This window comes from Paramisgurnus dabryanus, chromosome 6 (assembly GCF_030506205.2).
Source record: "Paramisgurnus dabryanus chromosome 6, PD_genome_1.1, whole genome shotgun sequence".
Taxonomy (NCBI): domain Eukaryota; kingdom Metazoa; phylum Chordata; class Actinopteri; order Cypriniformes; family Cobitidae; genus Paramisgurnus; species Paramisgurnus dabryanus.
This window is the reverse complement of record NC_133342.1, coordinates 31,216,460-31,236,626: the sequence shown is the minus strand read 5'-3', so window position 1 is coordinate 31,236,626 and position 20,167 is coordinate 31,216,460. Positions and strand designations below refer to the sequence as shown.

At 37.6% G+C, this 20,167-nt stretch overlaps 1 protein-coding gene across 1 annotated transcript in view; it reads left to right on the top strand.

Annotated features, from left to right (window-relative positions):
- Positions 1-2,247: 2,247 nt before the first annotated feature.
- eif2b3 (eukaryotic translation initiation factor 2B, subunit 3 gamma) overlaps positions 2,248-20,167 on the top strand; it is a 57,362-nt gene continuing 39,442 nt past the window's right edge. The window contains exons 1-3 of the mRNA XM_065276602.2: positions 2,248-2,554; positions 2,794-2,951; positions 10,536-10,693. Of these exons, the coding sequence (XP_065132674.1) occupies positions 2,804-2,951; positions 10,536-10,693 (306 nt within the window). The 5' untranslated portion in view covers positions 2,248-2,554; positions 2,794-2,803. The remainder of the gene's footprint in view (positions 2,555-2,793; positions 2,952-10,535; positions 10,694-20,167) is intronic.

Below are 20,167 nucleotides of genomic sequence, written 5' to 3'. Positions count from 1 at the left end.
TTAAAGTTTATACTTTTCCGTCTATACTCTCATTCTGGTGTAATAATCAGGACTTTGCTGCCGTAACATGGCTGCAGGAGGCGCAACGATATTACTCAGCTGCTGAAAACGGTCCCCTGCTATTGAAAGTAACAAAGGAGACTATTTTGGAGCAGTGCGTAATATCAACATGCCTGATGCAGCAAAGTTATGTTATGTTATGGCAGCAAAGTCCTTGATTATTACGCCAGAATGAGAATATAGTCCTAGCCATATTGGCCTAGAAAATCGCAACTTTTAGTTTTCCGTCGGTCTTAGTACACGATGTAACTACAGAAGAGTCAAATTTTAAAATTGGAAAAATATTGAAACTCTTTGATTATTTTTGGGCACGATGCTAATGGTCTAATCAGATTCATTGGATTGTGCTAAGCTATGCTAAAAGTGCTAGCGCCAGACCCGGAAAAAAAAACAATTCTTTGGACAAAACATAGTAAACAGTTGCAAAATGAGTAAAGTTTTTTTGAAAAAAGTCTCCTGGTGTGAAATTTTTCATCAACATAGCAACATTGGTAATCCTCACACAGCCAAACGGAAAAAATAGCTTGGACACAAAAGTGTAAATGAGACAAATGATTGTTTTCATTATGTTTTGTCATTGTTTACTTTAACATGACCCCAATGAAACTTCAGTGGTGTGTTCAGGCAGTGCAGCAGATGTTAAACTTGGGTCATGTAATCCATATGAGATTTTTCGAGGTATACTTTAAAAATGTTGCTTCACTGTTGAAAGGAAGGAAAGATAAGGCGTCCAAGTTTTTTGGAGAGAGTGGATTACAAACAGTTTTGCAGCCAAGGGTGTAAGGAAGCACAGCAAAGGTGAAAATTCAGGACACAAACATTTAGAGCTTTAACATCAATATTTCCTTTGCTTTTACTTGCTGCTTTTTCCTAATGGAGGCAGCCTACCCTGTTATTCTAGTGTTTCTTCTGCAGGCGGCGACCAATGAAGCTCATCTCCTGTCCAGAGAAAACAAAGCTAAGCCACATTCCCAGAGTTCAATTTGCTGTTACATCGGAGGTCTGTGAATTGGGGTTTGGGCCATGCCTGTTGACTGAGGGGATCTGGGTGGAGGGAACTGGGCTTGACTGGAGACTTAAAATGTTTAGTGTGAAACTGGACATTTTCTTAATACATTTACATTCCCAATGAACCTTAGGACAAGTGACCATTATTAATGTGAGAAGGAAAGTTAAAAAAAAAAATTTCAAGTGTAAATCAGCCCTACTACATGGTTATGGCTCATAAATAAGACATGCTTTACAATCTGTATTAATTTTATTTCATTTTATAAAGACAAAAGTGACTTATACAACTGCTTAACCACATTATTATGGTCGACATAATTTTTTTAAGTGCCATTGGATGTCCATTAATAGTAAAATTAATTGGTATGGATGAATATTAAGATCAATAATATTATAAAATCTTAAATATCTAGATTATATGGTCACATTTACATTGGGGTACAAACCAAACAGGCTAAATGGCGTTTTTGTTTTATTTTCTGCCAAAGTCACACAGCAATCTTTTGTATGTCAAATCTGACTGATCCATCATGTCCATCCATTGTAAAGTAGAGGTCATTTTGTTTGACCACTGAATACATTTTAAAATATTGCAGATTTAGATTCATTTTTAGAAATATTGTAGTCAGACAAAAAAGGATGAAAGGGATAGTTTACCCAAAAATGAAGATTCTGTCATCATTTTCTCACTCTAATGTTGTTACAAACCTGTATACATTTCTTTGTTCTGATGAACACAAATGAAGATATTTTTGTAACCAAACCCATCATGAGCCCCATTCACTTCCACAGTAGGTAAAAAGAAAACTATGGAAGTGAATGGGGTTCGTAAATGGTTTGGTTACAAACATTCCTCAAAATATCTTCCTTGTGTTTATCAAAACAAATAAATTCATACAGTTTTTTTAACAACATGAGAGTGAGTAAATGATGACAGAATTTTCATTTTTGGGTGAACTATCCCTTTAAGTTCAGAAATGACTATATGCACGTGCTTTAAAGTTACAACTATTAAAAGCATGTGAAAACATATATTTTATCATATATTTAGGAAACTAGCAAAAAAGTTTAATAAACGTAATATGTACTTATTAAAGCATCTGGTGAAATCTAATTCTGCCTCAGAACGAAAGCTGAATGTGTACACACACGGGCATAGGAACCAAAGTTACTGGTCGAGATTTCCGTACGACATGCTAAGAAGTAACTCCTGTCACTATCTCAAAATATCCTGACAGTTTCTCTTAACTTATACAGATAAATTATCCCGCGTTTTTCCCCCCATTCTATTTTATTTCTATTTAACCTAAAATACGTGTATTTCCAGACTTTTCTTTCGTTTTAAGCAGTGGGCTTTTGAAAACAGCGCGAAATGATTATGAATAACAGACTGGTCCACATGAGCGTCTGCTAGCAGCTAGAGTCCTGAAGATCCTGACGTGCACTGAAAATTACCTCAAAATTACATATTTTGCAACAAATAAAGGTAAGCTATATTGTATATGTCGTTAAAGGCGTCGTCTCGCCAAATCTAAGCGGATTTGCAGTGCGTCGTAAATAAATCGGTGTGGATGATGAAATAATTGCATGGTAATGGTAATGTTTTGAAAAACTGGTTGAGTTAATGGAAATCTAACAAAGAGGTTGCACTTGTCAGACTGTTAAGATGTTTTGGTGTAATGATGTTATAGGCAGTTAAAATGTGTTGTTGGATTTGTGCTGCAGGTGTTTAGGGATGGAGCTGCAGGCGGTGCTGATGGCAGCTGGTGGAGGCTCCAGAATGATGGATCTCACCTATAACACACCCAAACCCCTGCTGCCTGTAGGGAACAGACCCCTTATCTGGTATCCACTCAACCTGCTGGAGAGAGTTGGCTTTGAAGGTAAACATGTTGTCACACGCTGAAAATGAAGTTCATCGCCTTACAAGAAGAATATGTTTTTGCATTCATGCATTCAGCTCTTTAGCAAAAGTCCAAGCACAGTTCGAAGAGTATTGTGTTAGTATTCCAGGGTTTCCGCGGGGTTGTAAAAGGTAGTAAAGGTAGTAAATTAAATTATGCCAAATTAAGGCCAGTAAAAAGTAGTAAAAAGTAGTAAGCGTCATCTGACGAGGTAGTAAATTTTCGATTGCCTTTTGTAATGTTATGATGCCTGGAAATTAGTTCAAATCACCTGCATATCTGGGCAAATAATCAAAGATCTTTCGTCTCTGGGATGTGATCAAAGCCTGGAGTGGAGCCAAATCACGTTCCTCTCTCCGCTGTAAGCGTTCTGTAATCACTACGGACCGGATCCACTCCGGGTTTTCTGACTGTATCACGTTAAGCTGAGGTAAAACTTTATTTCAGCTAGCATGGTCAAACTTATAATGCAGGAAGGCTCCGATGTTTTGAAGATCGATAAAGGTGTAAAAGACGATTGACTTGGCTTAGCGAAATGATGAAGATTGGCAAGCCTTTCATTTGCGTGGGCTAAGAAAACCAAACAGGTAATTGCGTGTCTTTGCACAGTATGACTAACGTAAGAGGTCCTGTATTTTGGGGGTAAATGATTTCTCACGTTACTGATCATCCGCGGCACGCTTTTTAATGCTATGCTGATATAGCCAGTGGCTGGTACAACGGGTTTGTTTAACTCATGGGTAAACTTCATGTGGCGCCACAACAACCAAAAGGCAGATGACATCCAAATCCCTTGAGAGCGATTGACGAGGAATCATAAGAGGAGACTGCTTTCAAAACTCTCGCGGGACTTTGATGTCATACACCTGTCGGTTCTTGCAGTTGCATTTTCGTGTGGTCACAAAAACGTAACATTTGTACATATATTTAAGCACAACCGTTTAAAAACAAGTGATTTTAAGCCATTCAAACACAAACAACAGTGCGTCCGCTGTTTCTGTGTCAGAGTAGCAGGCTAGGCGCGCATTCGTTTCTCATTGAGCTTGTTTTGTACGTATTTTTGCCGCTTTATTGGCCTTAAATAACAAATATGCCTCAAAAATCCCGTCTTTGCAAATATCCTCATATAAACACAACCATTTAGGTCTTAGGAGAAAGTAAACAGCAGAAACATTGCGCATAAACTAGCACATCAGCGCTGCCTCTATTGTAACATAATATTTTGTTGAGAAAGGTACAGTCATTCAATTAACAACTATCACGATGGTTACAGACATCCTGTGCGAATTGTACGCTAGTTTGACTCCAGTTACTCGTTCAGGGTTTATATTCATACATAACGTTACTGTATTAGAGCTGTGACTGTAAACCAGGGGTTCTCAAAGTTTACATTCAAAGGTCCGAATCTGAATTCTCATCATTTTCATAGGTCCAGAAAAACTTTATGTAAATCATTTGTTTATATAACAAATCAACACAAACAGTTTGGGAAAAACATAAGTGTATTTTGCATTTAAAGTAAAATTTTTTTTTAAACATAAACACAAGAAATATGCAAAAAGTAACCAGGTGCAAAATACAGAGCAATCTAATTAGAGAAATGGCACAGTTTGTTCTCCATCAGATGCATAAACCATGGCAAAAAAGTGTGGTTGGTAAGCAGAGACACTGACCAAAATTAGGGGTGCACCTATAAATTGGTTTATGATGCTTGCTTTGCTTCTCAATGAATTACGGTGAACTGCCGCTACATCCAAAAGCCAGGGGGCGCTCTCGGGCAGAAACTTAATATGCGCTTCAGACGAAGAACAAGACACACGCAGCTCCAGGAAATGTCTTAAGGATATATTTATATTGCTGTTCTTCAAACCTTTTCAGGTATTTTCATGATAATAAAGAATATGTATAAAGATTATGTTTGACGAGTGTTGCTTTTTCAAATGCATGTTTTAAACGACTCAAACCAACAGTGATTGCAGATTGATAAGGACTTACTGATCAAAAGCCGTAGTACGTGAAGTAGCTGTGCATAATATCTGGGTGTGATGGCTACAGCGTCACACAGGAAATTTTTAAATAACTCGTTTTATTTTCGGACCAGGAATACTCTTAAATCTAAAAAGAAAACAAAACTAAACGAATGGTTTACAAGTTCAATATGCATTTGTAATGTAGCAAATGCTCACGTTTAATCAATCACATAGAAATTAATGCACTTGTAATATGAAGTGGACGCGGGTCCGGATCAAGTTCTCGTCGGGTCCGGATCCGGACCGGAGTCCGGACTTTGAGAACCCCTGCTGTAAACTGTTGTGTGAACAGAACAGACCCTGGATTATTTGTGTATGTGTACTGAATAATATGATATAAAAAAGTTGTATTTGTTCACCTTAGTAAATGCATTATATAACATGAACAAACAATGAAAAATATAGAGTATATAATCATTAATTAATTCTTGTTTATGTCATTACAGTAATTGACAGTAGTTCATGGTGCATTCACTAATGTTAACAGTTTCAACTTTGATTAAAAAATTATTAGTAAATGCTAAAATAAATACATTTACAATTAATAAATAATTAATAAAAGATTCATTAAAGGTGGTGATATTCATGTTTTCTTTTAATACAGTATAGTGAGTTATTTAGCTGTTTCGCCTTAATCTGAAACGCCCTGCAAACTACAGCTACCTTTATATGCCACAGGAGACTTTAATATAGAATTAATGTAAAAAAAAATCTCCCCTTAAAATGCTATTGGTCTCGCCTACATAAAGTGTTAGGTAAAGGAATATGACTTGGCCTGAAAAATATTTCAGTCAGAAGAATTTTTTTCACTTTAATTCTTTTTTGTATGTTATATATGTCAAAATCTGTGTAAATAATAGAAAGGTCGCTGATTAACACTTGCAATTCAGTGTCGTGATGGTTTTAAAAAATATTCTGAAGGTAGTAAAAAAGGTAGTAAAAAGTAGTAAATTTAACTTAAGGATTTCTGTATAAACCCTGTATTCCCCCGGGAGGCACATGTACTGAAAAAATATGTAACTTCAGTTCAGTTCAGCAATTTCAGTTCAGCAAATTTATTTCAAGCATACAATGCAAAATGTACAATATGTACAACACAACAACAATTAAAAACAAAAACAAAACAAAACAAAAAAATTCAATTCAAATTCAAACTTCAATTGTATAGGATAAAAGCGTCTTCCAGATGCTTAATTAAATATGTCCATCCATATTTATTTTTCAATCTATTTTATTAACATTCAAACAGAAAACACAGGAAATATGTACAAAAACATTTTATTTTCAGGACTAAATGTCTTCTCTAGGCATTGTCGGTGTTTAGTGTGAAATCTCTTGACACTAAACACATCTTGAGCTTTTTTGAGCAGAATGAAATTAGGATTTAATATCATTTAGGTCCTGCAGTTTCCTGCTATTGCTTAAGTGTAAGGAGACTTTATCCTAAAAACTTTGATTTGATTTGATTTATTGGACAAAAAGTGAAATAACACATTTGTCAAGGATAACACAATAAAGTTAAAAATAACTTATTTCCATTGTGGTCCTTGAAGTAAAACACAACTTCACTTCTAGTGCAAAGGAAGTAGGGGCATTGGCATTACAAATAAATAAACCACTTCATCTAAAAAAACATTTCCAGAATACCAAACAAATACAATCACAATAAAATTCCTACAATATACAAAAACCATACCTACTCTAATCTAAAACAACCCACCTAATATCCAATTTTTAACTTTCATGCTAAAACCACCTGTATTCATAATGCATTTAATGTTAAGAGGCACATTATTCCACTCTTGAGCCCCTGAAAAATGAAAAGACCTACGCCCATACATACTCTTAAAATTGTATAATGTAACATTCATAAGACTTTGCCTGGTATTATAAGTATGTTTCTCATTAACCCTTGAGAAATAATTATTAAAATATAAAGGAGCTCTTTTATTAAGTATCTTGTGTACCATTTTTAATTTAAGATGTTTAACTCTACCCTCTATAGGTAACCAATTAAGCTGTCTAAAATGAGATATATCAACATGTGTAAAACTACTAAGACTTAAAACTACTCTTATTAATTTGTTTTGTGACTTTTGCACTTTATCTAACCATGCACGGGACAAATGAGACATCCAGGATGTACATGCATACTCAAAATGACATTGTACCAAACAAGATGCTAGTAATTTAAGAGTTTGTTTATCCAAACAACTGGCATGTCTAGCAAGGAATCTTATCCTAGCATTAACCTTACCCAAAATCTTTAAAGCCATACTGGTTCCACTTAAATCATTGTCAAGGATACATCCAAGATAACTAACTGAAGTTCTATTAGAGATTTCACACTCCCCAACCATAATGGACATATTAGGTACCTTTTTCAGAGCTCTTTTAGACCCAAATAATATAGCTTCAGTTTTATCAAGATTTAATGAAAGTTTGTTTTCAGAAAGCCAGTCTCTTACCTTACCAAGTTCCTCACACAATGTCCTTTGAATTAATCCAACATCTTTGTCCGAAGCTAATAAGGCAGAGTCATCAGCATATAAAAACAAATTGCAATCACAAACAGCTTCCAAGTCATTTATATACAAAAGAAATAAAAGAGGACCTAAAACACTACCCTGAGGAACTCCAGTAATAATATTATTCTCTTCTGATAAAATCCCATCAATCTCTACCCTTTGTACTCTACCAGATAAATAAGATTTCAACCAGGCAATCACGTTACTTGAAAAACCCATGACACTTAATTTATCAATTAAAACTGAATGACACATCAATCAACTTGACACATCAATTTACATTTTTGTACAGTTTTTAATACTTAATACACATTTCCTGTATTTTCTGGATGTATTCTACTAAAGAGATATATATGATCACTATAACATTGCAAAAACAGCAAATCTAATTCTGGCATGGTGGCCTAAGACTAATAATGATGCCGATAGTTTTTTTCAAGTGCGTCCATTGCTTCATATCATGATGAAGTTATTAATTTGCTGCATTAGCAAAGAAACAACAGCAGAAACCTAAGTTTGTCATCGAGGCTGACAGGACGCTAATATTAGTAGTACCTCAAACATCTACACGCAGATAAATCCAACCCAGATGTTTAATGTCATGATTATTATCATCAATTTGCCATTAGTTTATATCCAGCTGGTTACTTTTATCCATGATTTATCCATATTTTTAGTTGAATATTAGAAAGCGAACTATAGACAGCTGTCGGCTACATTAACATATCCAACAAATCAAAATCTGTTTTCAGTTCTTTTTTATCATCACTGCAATACATCTTTTGTTATTTTGATAAGATAATCATTAAAGGTTAAAACAGAAAAATAAATAAAGGTCAAGACTACACGCATAATATACATTTATGTAATAAGAATTTTACCAGTGGGAGTATTTCAAAGACATATTTATTTACTTTAATACTTATTATATAAATAATATATTTTTATTAGGGCTTTAACGCAAATTCATTTTAATGACACTAATTTTATTAACAAGTCGCGTGCGATTAACGCAAAGTGCAATTTCTTTTTGACCCTTGGTCTAGCCCTTAGTTTGATCAATTGAGACGCAGCCTTAGACAGTAAATGTGGGGCGGCAGTGGTTGAGTGGTTCATGTAGGTTGTCTACATAAATGGAAGGTTTGGTGGTTCAATCCCCGGCTCCACCTGACTAAGTGTCGAGGTGTCTTTGAGCAAGACACCTGACCCAAGCTGCTCCAGACGAGCTGGATGGCGCCTTGCATGGCTGACACTGCCGTCGGTGTATAAATGTGTGAGTGAATGGGTGAATGTGAGGCAAAAATTGTAAAGCGCCTTGGATGGCCATTGGTCTATGAAAGCGCTATATAAATGCAGTCCATTTACAATGACAAGAATTCATGCAGATATAGTCTTTTATATCTGAAGTGAATGTTTGGTTAACTGTTGGGGGAAAAATCTGTTGCATAACATTATATTAGATCCTTGCATTACAGTAGATCATAAAGCTGTCTGTCTCAATGTCAATCAAACAATAAAAGAACGAAAAAAGTTTAACATGTATTGATATTGTTTGAGCTAAATCTATTAGTTTTACCAGTCATTTTAAGGTATGGATGCAATAATTTTGTTTTTAAACCTTAAAAAAATCTTGGATTTTGCTTGACTCTGTCAACTTCAAACAGGTGTAATTCTGTCATGTTTTGTCAGATTCCAAGTTTTTTTTAAAAGAGAATGACAAAGTATAAATCACTTATTTTTGAAAATGTATTCATTCCGACTCAATTTGCCAACACGTGGTAAAATCCACGAAAATCGGGCGATCTGCCTCGATACCACATTTTCTAAAGTACTCGTTAAAAGTCCCCCGATACCTGGAATCGATACCACGGTCTGAAAAATGTCTATGTTTGAGCGGCGTGTAAGGGGTTAATGCCTCTTGTGTTGTCCAAAGAGGCAGAGTTTACTACAAACTGGAAAAATAGTCCTTTGTTTTTTGTTAAATTATATGACTAAAGCTGTTACCTGTAAATTTAAATCATGTTTTTTTATTAAGTACTCGGTATTGGTATCGGCAAGTACTGAAATGCAAGTACTCGTACTCGTATTCCAAAAAAGTGGTATCGGTGCATCCCTAGTCGACCTCTAATTATTAGTTAGCATTCTTCTATTTTATCATTTAAAAACACACAAATGCTGTGTGCATCCTAGAAGTTTATGGTTTCTTGCTCACCTTAGTGTTTTAATACAGTGAAACGCTGGTATTGTATACAGTTCTTATTCATTAAGAAGAAAGTCCTTTATTTTTTGCTGGAGGAATAAGACCAAAATTTGAAAGCTTGTGTTCTGTTCATTCTTTTAGCACATTCAGTAAAGGAAGCATACATTTTTTGGGTATCTTTGTTTAATGCCTTAATCATAATTAAATGTTTATTGTTCACACCTAGCACTATTGACTAACTGTGCAATCCAGCTGGTGTGGAGTTTGTGGGTATGGCCCCTTGCCTGCCCAGCAGTACAGTGTGCACCTTTATGTGTGGCACAGTCTGCCTTGTTAACAGTCAGAGTGCCAGCCAACAAGACCTTACAATTAGCTTTTACAAGTCTTAGTACAAACTATGCTAAGCTGCTTTGCTAGAAAATATTTACGCAGTAAAGCAAGATTGTGGTACGAGTCCTTTCCAATTGGCTGCAACTTACTTTCTCAGTGGGCATACAGCAAATAATTCACAAAGCCTTGATTGAAGGTGTCTGTCTCATATATTTTTGCTTAGTATTTTGGAAACTAAGTTATTGCAGGTAAAGTGTGTGATTCTGACCACTAATGGTACCGCAAAATGATGTTCTGCACAAAATCGATTTAAATCATATCAGTATTGTTATCATGTGCAAGTTTGAGAGAAATGCGAATGGGTTTGTAGTGAGCTTGATTCTGCATTTTTGGGGTCTTTTGAATCCCATGTATTTTGCATTTGGTTTCTTCTCATGTCCCTTACTGTATCTTCATGACTTGGCTTCTTTTACAGAGGTGATTATTATCACTACTAAAGAGGTTCAAAAGGCACTGAGCACAGATCAGCGTCTGAAGACCGATGTGAAGATGAAGCTGGATGTGGTGTGCATTCAGGAAGACGCTGACATGGGCACTGCAGATGCCCTTCGACACATCCAGCAAAAGATCAAGGTGTGTGGAAAATTAACTTAAAATTTTTAGTTCATGTTAGTAAACTGTACGATTGCTCGAGTACTTGAACGTGGCATTGATGATCGATCACGAAAACTATGATCATGTGGGTTTATTTATTTATTTTTTTGGTTATGGCTGCATTTGGATGTCTGGTTAGCATTACAAACGCCTTTGGTAGTAAAGACTGGGTACATGTTCGACGTTGTGTTGAGCTACGCAAAGCATGGTATGACATTACATCAGTAACGTTACAATGCATGATTCAAAAACAAACAGATAAAGTCCACGCACCTGGCCGCGGCAACCCGCCGACCACGCAATGCTGTGGAGCCAAACACACCTCACGGTCCTGAGGCACTATGGTTTAAAGGATGCCGTGATTTTGGGATTCACTTTGGTAGGACGAAAATACAGTCAGTCAGATGCAAAATGTACAGCGCTCCCTCATATCATCTCATATTAAACATCAAATGTCAAGAGATACCAGAGAGCGATTCAAGCATATGTTGACTGAGAACAGGTGAGAGGACGACACGACACAGCTAATCGCTAAAATGATAGCAAAAGCTGCTTAATGTTATGAAGCTTGTGCTTTGGCTGGAGGTGTTTTGAAGGGCGCTGTTATTGTGTGGAGTTAATCTCTCCAGTACGTATCTTAGTTGAAGTCTTGCATTTTGTGCAGATGCACGTTGTGTAATACATTTATGTTGTATCAAGGCTTAATATCATGTAGAGCGCATCATTAAGAAAGCGCATCAGTTTGTGTTTATTAACCCTTTAGTTTCACTTCATAACGTCACTTTTCCTGTTAGAGGTTAAAACATTTTATTCATTAATAATGTAGTATGTGCTCATTTTTCTGTCATAGTCTCTTCAAAATTAATTTTATTTGAGTGTTTTTTATATGACGTATACGCCCCGCCTCTTTGATTGCCCCGCCCCCAGTTAATCGAGGACTCGTTTTTCAGACCTATGGATTAATCGAAATAAAAAATAGCATAAATGCACATCCCTAGCATTAATTAATGTTAGAACATTTGTGACCAGGTCTGTTAAATCCATGCATAATCTAATGATGAAATTAGGAGCATTAAAGTTTGATTTCAATCATTGATTTCTCATTGATTTTAATCTTTGATATGTCCTTCTTAGTTAATATTAAAGAAATCAAGGTTATATTTTCACACAATGACGAATGATTTTATGTAGTTTTACCAACCGCTACTACTCGCATATAGACGGTTTCACAAGCAACAACATAAACAAATGGCTTTTGTGGATTTAACACAACGTCCTTTGGTTCAGACCATTGATCTATATAAATGACTGGATTGTGCATGCGTCACAACTGTGAAGCCACCGCGCCGCCATATTGGTTTGCCCAAACATTCTATTAACTCAATGGACGTTATCAGATTTGAATGATAAAACATCACTTTACTAGTCTCCGTTTTTATATCTGAAGTCTCCCTGTACATTATTACAACGCAAACGTCCTATGCATGTAAAAACCTTTTTAAACAGTAAGTTACTATACATTCATCTTCATTACATCCTGTGTAGCTTAATGTCAAAAAACTTTATTTATAACCATGTCATTAACAGAATGCAGCAGACACACTCTGCGCTGGCTTCACCTCACACTGTTACATCATCTCAGAAAGATGCTTTTTTTGCTAAATAGTTTTGGTCTCCCTAAAAGATTGCAAATAGAGCATAGTGCAGTCCCCTCCACATCTATAACAATGTTCAAAAGAATCAAAAGATTTGAACATATTAAGCATTTAAAATGTTAAATATTTAGGAATAATAATAGATCAACATTGTCTTTTAAAAAGCAAGTAAAAGGGTTATAAATAATGTAAAATCTAATTTGAATCATTTTAAAAACAAACTTCTCAGTCAGCTGCACTACTTTTTGTACATACTTTGATTCTCCCTCATTTGTCGTATTGTATAACAACGTGGTCACTTAAGCCGGTGTACTCCCTTCATAAACAAATTATGAAAGTGTTAGACAAAAAACCAAAGGTACATCATTGTACTATTTTAAAAAGGCTCAACTTTTTGAGTTTTAATACTTTTGTATTTTATAATAATATGTGTTATTAATACAAAATTATCCATAATCTAGCTCCACCTCCTCTTAAGGGATGCGTCGCCCATAACGGAGGTGTCGGTAGGACTAGAGCTTCTGTTAGGGGAGAATTGGTAGCGCAGTTGGTCGAACAGCCTTTGTCAAAATTGCTTTTTCAGTTTGAGTAGTGGAGATGTGGAATTCCTTTCCTATACACAGCCGAAGCCTTGATAGCTTCTCATTTTTAAAAAATAAGCTTAAGTACTGGTTTTTATCAGAACAAATCTGCAACCATCAATAATTATGCCGTAAATTATCTGTTTTATTTACTAATTTTTTTATTTTACATTCCTGGACATAAGTATTGTGATGTTTTATGTAGTGTATATGTAATGTTTTTTTTAATTTTTATTTGTTTACATTCCCAGTTACAGCAGATGTACACTAGCGTTTGGCTAACAATTACTTTTAATTGTGTATTGTCCCTGTAAAAACAAACAATAAAATGAAAAATGAGAAAAAATGAAATGAAAATGACAGTTGGTAGAGAAACGCATCACAGAAGTCTTTAAAAAAAACTTCACTTTTTGACAATTTCTCTAAAGAATGAGTAAACAGTTACTGGAAAACAACTGGGTTATTCCTGATGATAAGATGAAGATAAACCCAAATATCTGATCCATCTGATCCATCATTGACTGTGAACAGTCCAGTTCTTGCTTAGAATAAACAGAAATATAGTTATTGTCATAGTTATTAGTGTGAAGAGCTGATCAACTAGTACGATAATTTGTCCTCACTGTAAGTTACTGTGCTCATCAACCAAGGCATAGTTAAAGCCTGGCAGGCATACACAGGCTCACCTGTCTCGCATGTGGGCTGGCCTGGGGTCAGTGGAATGATGTGAGGGCCAGATCCTGTGTACCACAGGGGAAGCTTTGATCCGTGCAGCGCGGCACTGTGGGTCCAACTCCACAGAGTGCCTCATTTCACCTGCTGAAAACCCAGCGGTAAAAAGGCAGCTGACTCCACAAACACATGATGTCAGAACCCTTCCTCAACCTGGGTCTGTTGGACATGTGTGGGGTTGTTGTGTAGATGGAATGGGGCAGCAAGGAAACATCCCTGCGGGCGTTTTTTGGGGTCACTTTTGAATTTAAAGCAGACTTTGGCACTTTTCTTGTTATTTCTTGGGTGTGGCGTAACTAGTGGTTAAAGATCTGGGCAGGTACATTCAAAGGTTGTAAGTTTGATCCCCACAAGGGAGGTGCTATGAGCTTTCACGGTCGTGTCCTTCAGACCCTTTTTTGTGAAAATATTTGCATAAAAGCATCTGCTAAATGACGAATTCGTTTCTTACCGAAGTCAAAATATTGTGTCTGTCAAAAGCATTAGCTCTCACATGTAGTCCAACATTTGTTCTTTTATAAAGCCCACCGTTGCAAACGATACCGCAAAATCTCCAAGAGAGGGATGTCTTAAACATGTGCGAACGCTCATCGCAGGAGATTAACTTTGCCACAATAAATATCAATGCAGTGGAAAGGGAATGTCGAGGAGGAGGGCTTGCCGGTGCACGCTAACGGCACAGATGCGTTTATTTCTAATCCTAGAGAGAAATAAGAGATTAAAAGCATTTAGTTTCAGAGCCCTCCAGTGCACGAACAGCCCAACTACGTGTTGAGAGACGAGGGCTGGCAATGGGGGCCCTAAATCCCCGTTTATTGTACGGTCTAAACGCAAGTCTACTCCCTCACTTTAGCAAACAACATGGACATAATGAAGGAATCTGACAGTGTGCCTGGCTCCTAAACCTCTCTTTCATTAGCCCGTGTTTATCTTCATACTAATGCATTGAGTCAATGTTTGAACAGAAACTGAATAATCTTCACGTTGTGTCGCATTCTGTCGGCTTTTGTTAGCAATAAGGCTCCCAAGTCATTCCCGAACGCCTTGTGTACTCGTCTTTCCCGACAAATCGCACTTGTGAATCTTTGCTCAAATAAGGGTGTCGAGAAAATACCTTTTTACTAGATCATCAAGTCTGAAGGGCGGTGTTGTGTCTAGTTTTTTTAAGCAAACTGTGGTGGTTTATTTTACATGCATGTGTCACTAAAGGTCTGTTTTCATAGCCACTCTTATCTCAAGCACGGTCGCAACAGTGGGCGAATTTGCGTGCATGCTTGTAGCGGCAGATAAGTGTGAGCATTTCTGGTTTTCTTCCTTTATATTCCCTCTTATCCTGTGCTCTTCTCTCCTCCCCCCGCCTTCTTCCTCTGCTCCCCTCTTGGGTGGTCTCACCTGGCTGGCCTAGGGGGCAGCCAAGCAGAACTGGAAGTGTTTGTGGGTGGCCTGACCTCCCTGTGCCTCTGCAGCGCAGGCACAGCTCTGGCCTGCTGAAAGGCCCGGCGGCGGCGCTCAGATGATCCAACAGCTGACGCCCACTTCAGACCTTCAATCGCTCTGTGAATAAGGCAGGCCGCTGATCCAGTCCAACCCTGTTACCCTCTCACAACCGAGAGGACACGGCCCTCGGCCTCAGCCGCTTGGCCACGTGTTGGGTCCCCTCAGAAATAGAAAGCCCAGTTATGAAATGTTAAGTGGTTAGAAGTGCAGCGACAGATCGATTTACTTGGGTGGTTTATGATGGGTGGGCTGGAGTTAGTCGCATTTTTTGCGTTTTAACGCTGCGCATTCCTGGTTAGCTGTGAAGTCATGGCAAATGTTTGGATGTTTGAACTATAGCTGTTATGCGGTCGCGCTTTTTTCACTCTGTGTTTCTTTTATTTACTCTGGGACTGATTGAGTCCACATTTCCAGACATCGCCTGCCTGTTGCATTGAGCCGCAGCAGTGACCAGCCTTGATCGAGTGAAGGGGAAACTGTGTGTAAAATGAAGAGCATAATTAAAAGACTGGCCCATTTTTACCCTCTCCAATGTCAGGTCCTGAGCCAAGATGGATTTTTCCCCGAACTCCCGGATGACACTGTGGGTCTATATGTCAGTGTGAAACAAAGCTACACTTGCTATCCTTGTAGAATTTAATCTGCAATTAATCTATATATATGCAGAGTTTTGGGTTTTTTATTGTTTAAAATAATTTATTTAATATAATGATGCCTTTAAACTCCAATTAATGTGTACTTCCTACACTTTGTGATTATATTTAAAAATGTCAAAGTTAGTGATGAACGATATACTGGTATAAACCGGAAACTGGTCTGAAGTACACACACTTTCCATTTTTTTTTAAATGGTGTACAAGTAGGAGTGGCTAAGCAAAAGAAAAGACAAGCGCATCTGCATACAGCGCTAGCTAATGTGCTAGACACCACAAAAGACATGAGTAGTAATAATTTATCATTGTAGTACAGGGTTTCCTGCAGAAAATTTGTTAGTTAAGGTGGTTTGTGGCAATCATAGGCGCGGGGCGTACGCGTCATGATGAAGATTTAAATATTTTTATTTAAAACACTCAAATAAAACTTAATTTTGAAGAAACTATGATAGAAAATAAACATATACTAGATTATTAATGAATTAAATGTTTTTACCTCTAACGGGAAAAGCTGCGTGATGAAGTGAAACTAAAGGGTTAATAAACACAAACTAAAGCAGGTGTTGTAAAACGTCTGGCGAACATTGATAGATAGCGCAAAATTTTTCAAAACTGATTATTTCCCACTATTAATTACATTATCTTGAAGAAGTGTAACTACTGTAGCATGTAAATAAAGCACATAAATCAAGTGAGCAAGAGCGCTCAACAATTATATCTAATCAACAGGCGCGTGAAACCTAGCTAGCAGATTGCTCAAACAACAAAATCACCTGCTAACTTACTTTAAATTTGCAAGAACTATAGACTAATACAATAACAGGCTTAAATAAACCCAAAACATAAGTCATAATTACAGTTCTCACGGACACATGTTTTGTCAACTGGCTATCCTCCAGACATGACGGACCACGTCTTTAGCTTATTTCGGCCGTGTGGCGCGCGTGCACGCTCGAGGTGTGAAGCGCGTCCACGCTATTCTCTGAGATGTTTTATCATCTGGGTAGTTACACTCCAGACAATGATGGTCCAGACCACGTCTTTCTCATTTCGCGTTTTGGACGACCTAGTTAAGGCGGTAGGGTTTCCCAGCTTAGGCGGGCCGCCCAAACTGCAAAGTGCTGCGGGAACCCTGGACTAGATTTTATTGTTGTTGTGTTTTTATAAAAAATAATAATTATGAACCACTAGAACTACAGGATTTGTTTTAAAGTAAGGGAAAAAGTATTTGAGAACCATGATACATCGTGGACCCGCCATTCTTACAAAGTGCAGATTTTGAATTAAAACGACCTACACTATTCAAAATAATTTTTTAAGGCACAATATGTAGGATTTCACCACTAGAGGTCGCACTGTCAAAACAATAACAAAAGCAAAGCTTAAAGCAAAACACCACCGTTTTCAATATTTTACTATGTTCTTACCTCAACTTAGATTAATTAATACATACCTATCTTTTTTCAATGTGTGCACTTAATCTTTGTACAGCGCGCTGTAAATGTGTTAGCATTTAGCCTAGCCCCATTCATTCCTTAGGATCCAAACGGGGATAAATTTAGAAGTCACCAAACATTTCCATGTTTTCCCTATTTAAAGACTGTTACATGAGTAAGTATGGTGGCACAAAACAAAACGTGGTAATTTTTTAACCAAATAAAAAATGAAAACTATATTGTATGGCGGAAGAGCACTTAGTTTGCAGCACGTCGACCTCGGCGCGCCGTAACATCATCACTCCTGACTACTCCCCCTCTCGCTCAAACTTCGTGTCATATTACTGCGCCCGATTTCATAGGCTAAAACATTCACAACGCGCTGTACAAAGATTAAGTGCACGTATTAAATAAAGATAGGTATGTATTATTAAGTTTTGGGATAATGTAAGTTACCAACTGCATGAAATATATCACACTGTGCAAGTGCTTTTTGGATATGTTTGTTTTTTTTAACAAAAAAAATACATATTGTGTATCTAAGTTATTTTGTAGATTTTCCCAAACATTGTGTAGAAAACTAGCTATGCGATTGAGGTTTCACATGTACATTAGTGAGTTTGTGTTAAGTTTGCAGTGTGCATTGAGAATGTACTGTTCTTCTTTCTTGGTAGCACAGTTAGCTCATTTTAAACAGACAGCGCTGTGCACCCTGTTATCTTTTGAGCATGTGTGCTGCAATGGCTCATGGGCCTTCTGCCCATGGGCCAGAAGAAAAGATCCGGAACTGTATGGAAGCGGAGCGTCACGACAGGACCTCTCCCTGGGCCTCCCCAATGAGGCATGCAACGCTGCCTGAGCGGGCCGTTCCTCTCCCCCGCTCCCATGTTTATTTATCTGCAGACCTGAGATGGGCAGACCAGATGGGAACCAGACAACTCAAACAGAAACAATGGCAAAGGCGAGCAGGATTTATCGTCGGGCTCCCCTCCATGCCTGTGCTCACATATATACACTCTCACACACGCGTGCACACGCGAGCTATGGAAGAGCACAACGCTTAAACAGACTTGGCCTCTCTGTCTCTCATTTCTCACGCTATACTTGTATCATGTTATAAACTTGGCTTTGGTTGACTGTCGTCAGGAGAAATACAGAGAGTGTCTTCATACGTGAAGTCTTTATGGAACACCATAGCAGGCCATGGAAAACTTTGCTGGCTTTTTGATGTATACCATATACAGCTCAGGGAGGTAAAGGCAACAGCAGTTGCTGAAAAATGAAAATGCAGTACAGCAATGATATTCAGTGTCATATTTGAATATAATAATATTTCAAAAGTATCTAATACCTGTTGGTTTTCTGAGCAACTATTACAGCTATTACAGCATTAATATTTGAAGTTCAAGTGTACCGGTAGTCAATAATTGTATTCTTTATAACTCATCTTTGATTATTAAAATTATATTTTTAAATATTATGTAAAAAAAAAAGGTGCGGGGCACCTGTGACACAACGGATTGCATGACCGAGTTTTTACCGTCATTTGCACAACGCGTCCAGGGTTTCCCGCAGAAAATGTGTTAGTTAAGGTGGTAGTGTTGGGCGGGTGGGCGAGGCCGAGGGCGTGGCAATAAAATGGGTGGGGCATATGCGTCATGATGAAAATTAAAATAAAAAATAAAATATTTATTTTTAAAACACTCAAATGAAACTTCATTTTGAAGAAACTATGACAAAAAATGAACAGATACTAGATTATTAATGAATTAAATGTTTTTTTCCTCTAACAGGAACTGCGTGATGAAGTGAAACTAAAGGGTTAATAAACACAAACTAAACCAGATGTTGTAGAACGTCTGGGGAACGATCATAGATAGCGCAAAAATAAAAAAAACGGATTATTTCCCACTATTAATTACGTTATCTTAAAGAAGTGTAACTACTATAGCATGTTAATAAAGCACATAAATAAAATGATCAAAAGCGCTCAACAATTATATCTAATCGACAGGCACGTGAAACCCTAGCAGGTTGCTCAAACAACAAACTGAAAAGTTATACTCCAGACAGTGACGGTCCGGACCAAGTCTTTCTCATTTCGGCCGTGTGGCGCGTGTCCCCGCTCGCAGTTTGATGCGTGTGCGCGCTATTCTCCGAGATCCACTTGAGGGCCTTTTGCAGCAAACTTTATTTTTTTTTTGACGATCTTGTTAAGGCGGTAGAGTTTCCAAGATTAGGCGGGCCGCCTGAACTGAAATATGCTGCGGGAAACCCTGGCGTCAACTGTTTTTGTTACTATGTGCTCAGTTAGCGGGTGTGCACACCAAAGTTTTTACGCTCACGGCTGGCGTATGTTTTCAATTGTTTCAAATGGAAGCACGTTTTTTCCGCACTGAAAGCCGGCGCTCAGCGGTTTTTCTGCGATTGCTGCTAAGTGCAGAGAGTTGAAAAATATTCAACTTTGGGTGAAAAGCTCAGCTGGTCAATGTCAGCTCTTACTCGGCCATCCAATCACAGTGGAGGAGGGGCGGGGCAAATAACACAACAATAGAGACAGAGCGCAGTTATGCAAATTTGAAAACCACGCCCACCGGGTGGGAACAATCCAACCGTCTCCATTGACTTTGTATTGCGAGAAGCCGCCTCCTTGTCATTTCTGGCTTATAACAAAAAACAGAATAATGCTTAAAAGCTGCTGTGTGACAAGATGTACAGCTAACAAGCCAAAGAACCCAGAAATAAGTTTTTATAAGCTGTCGAGCTTGATTGTTTTACTAGCTGCTGACCAACATAGGGAATTTCTATGGCTAATTTATAAGACATGTTGCTTATACAGTTTGTTGTGTAATGTGGGTTTTCTGCATTAGTCGGCAACATGGTATTTTAACCCAACTGT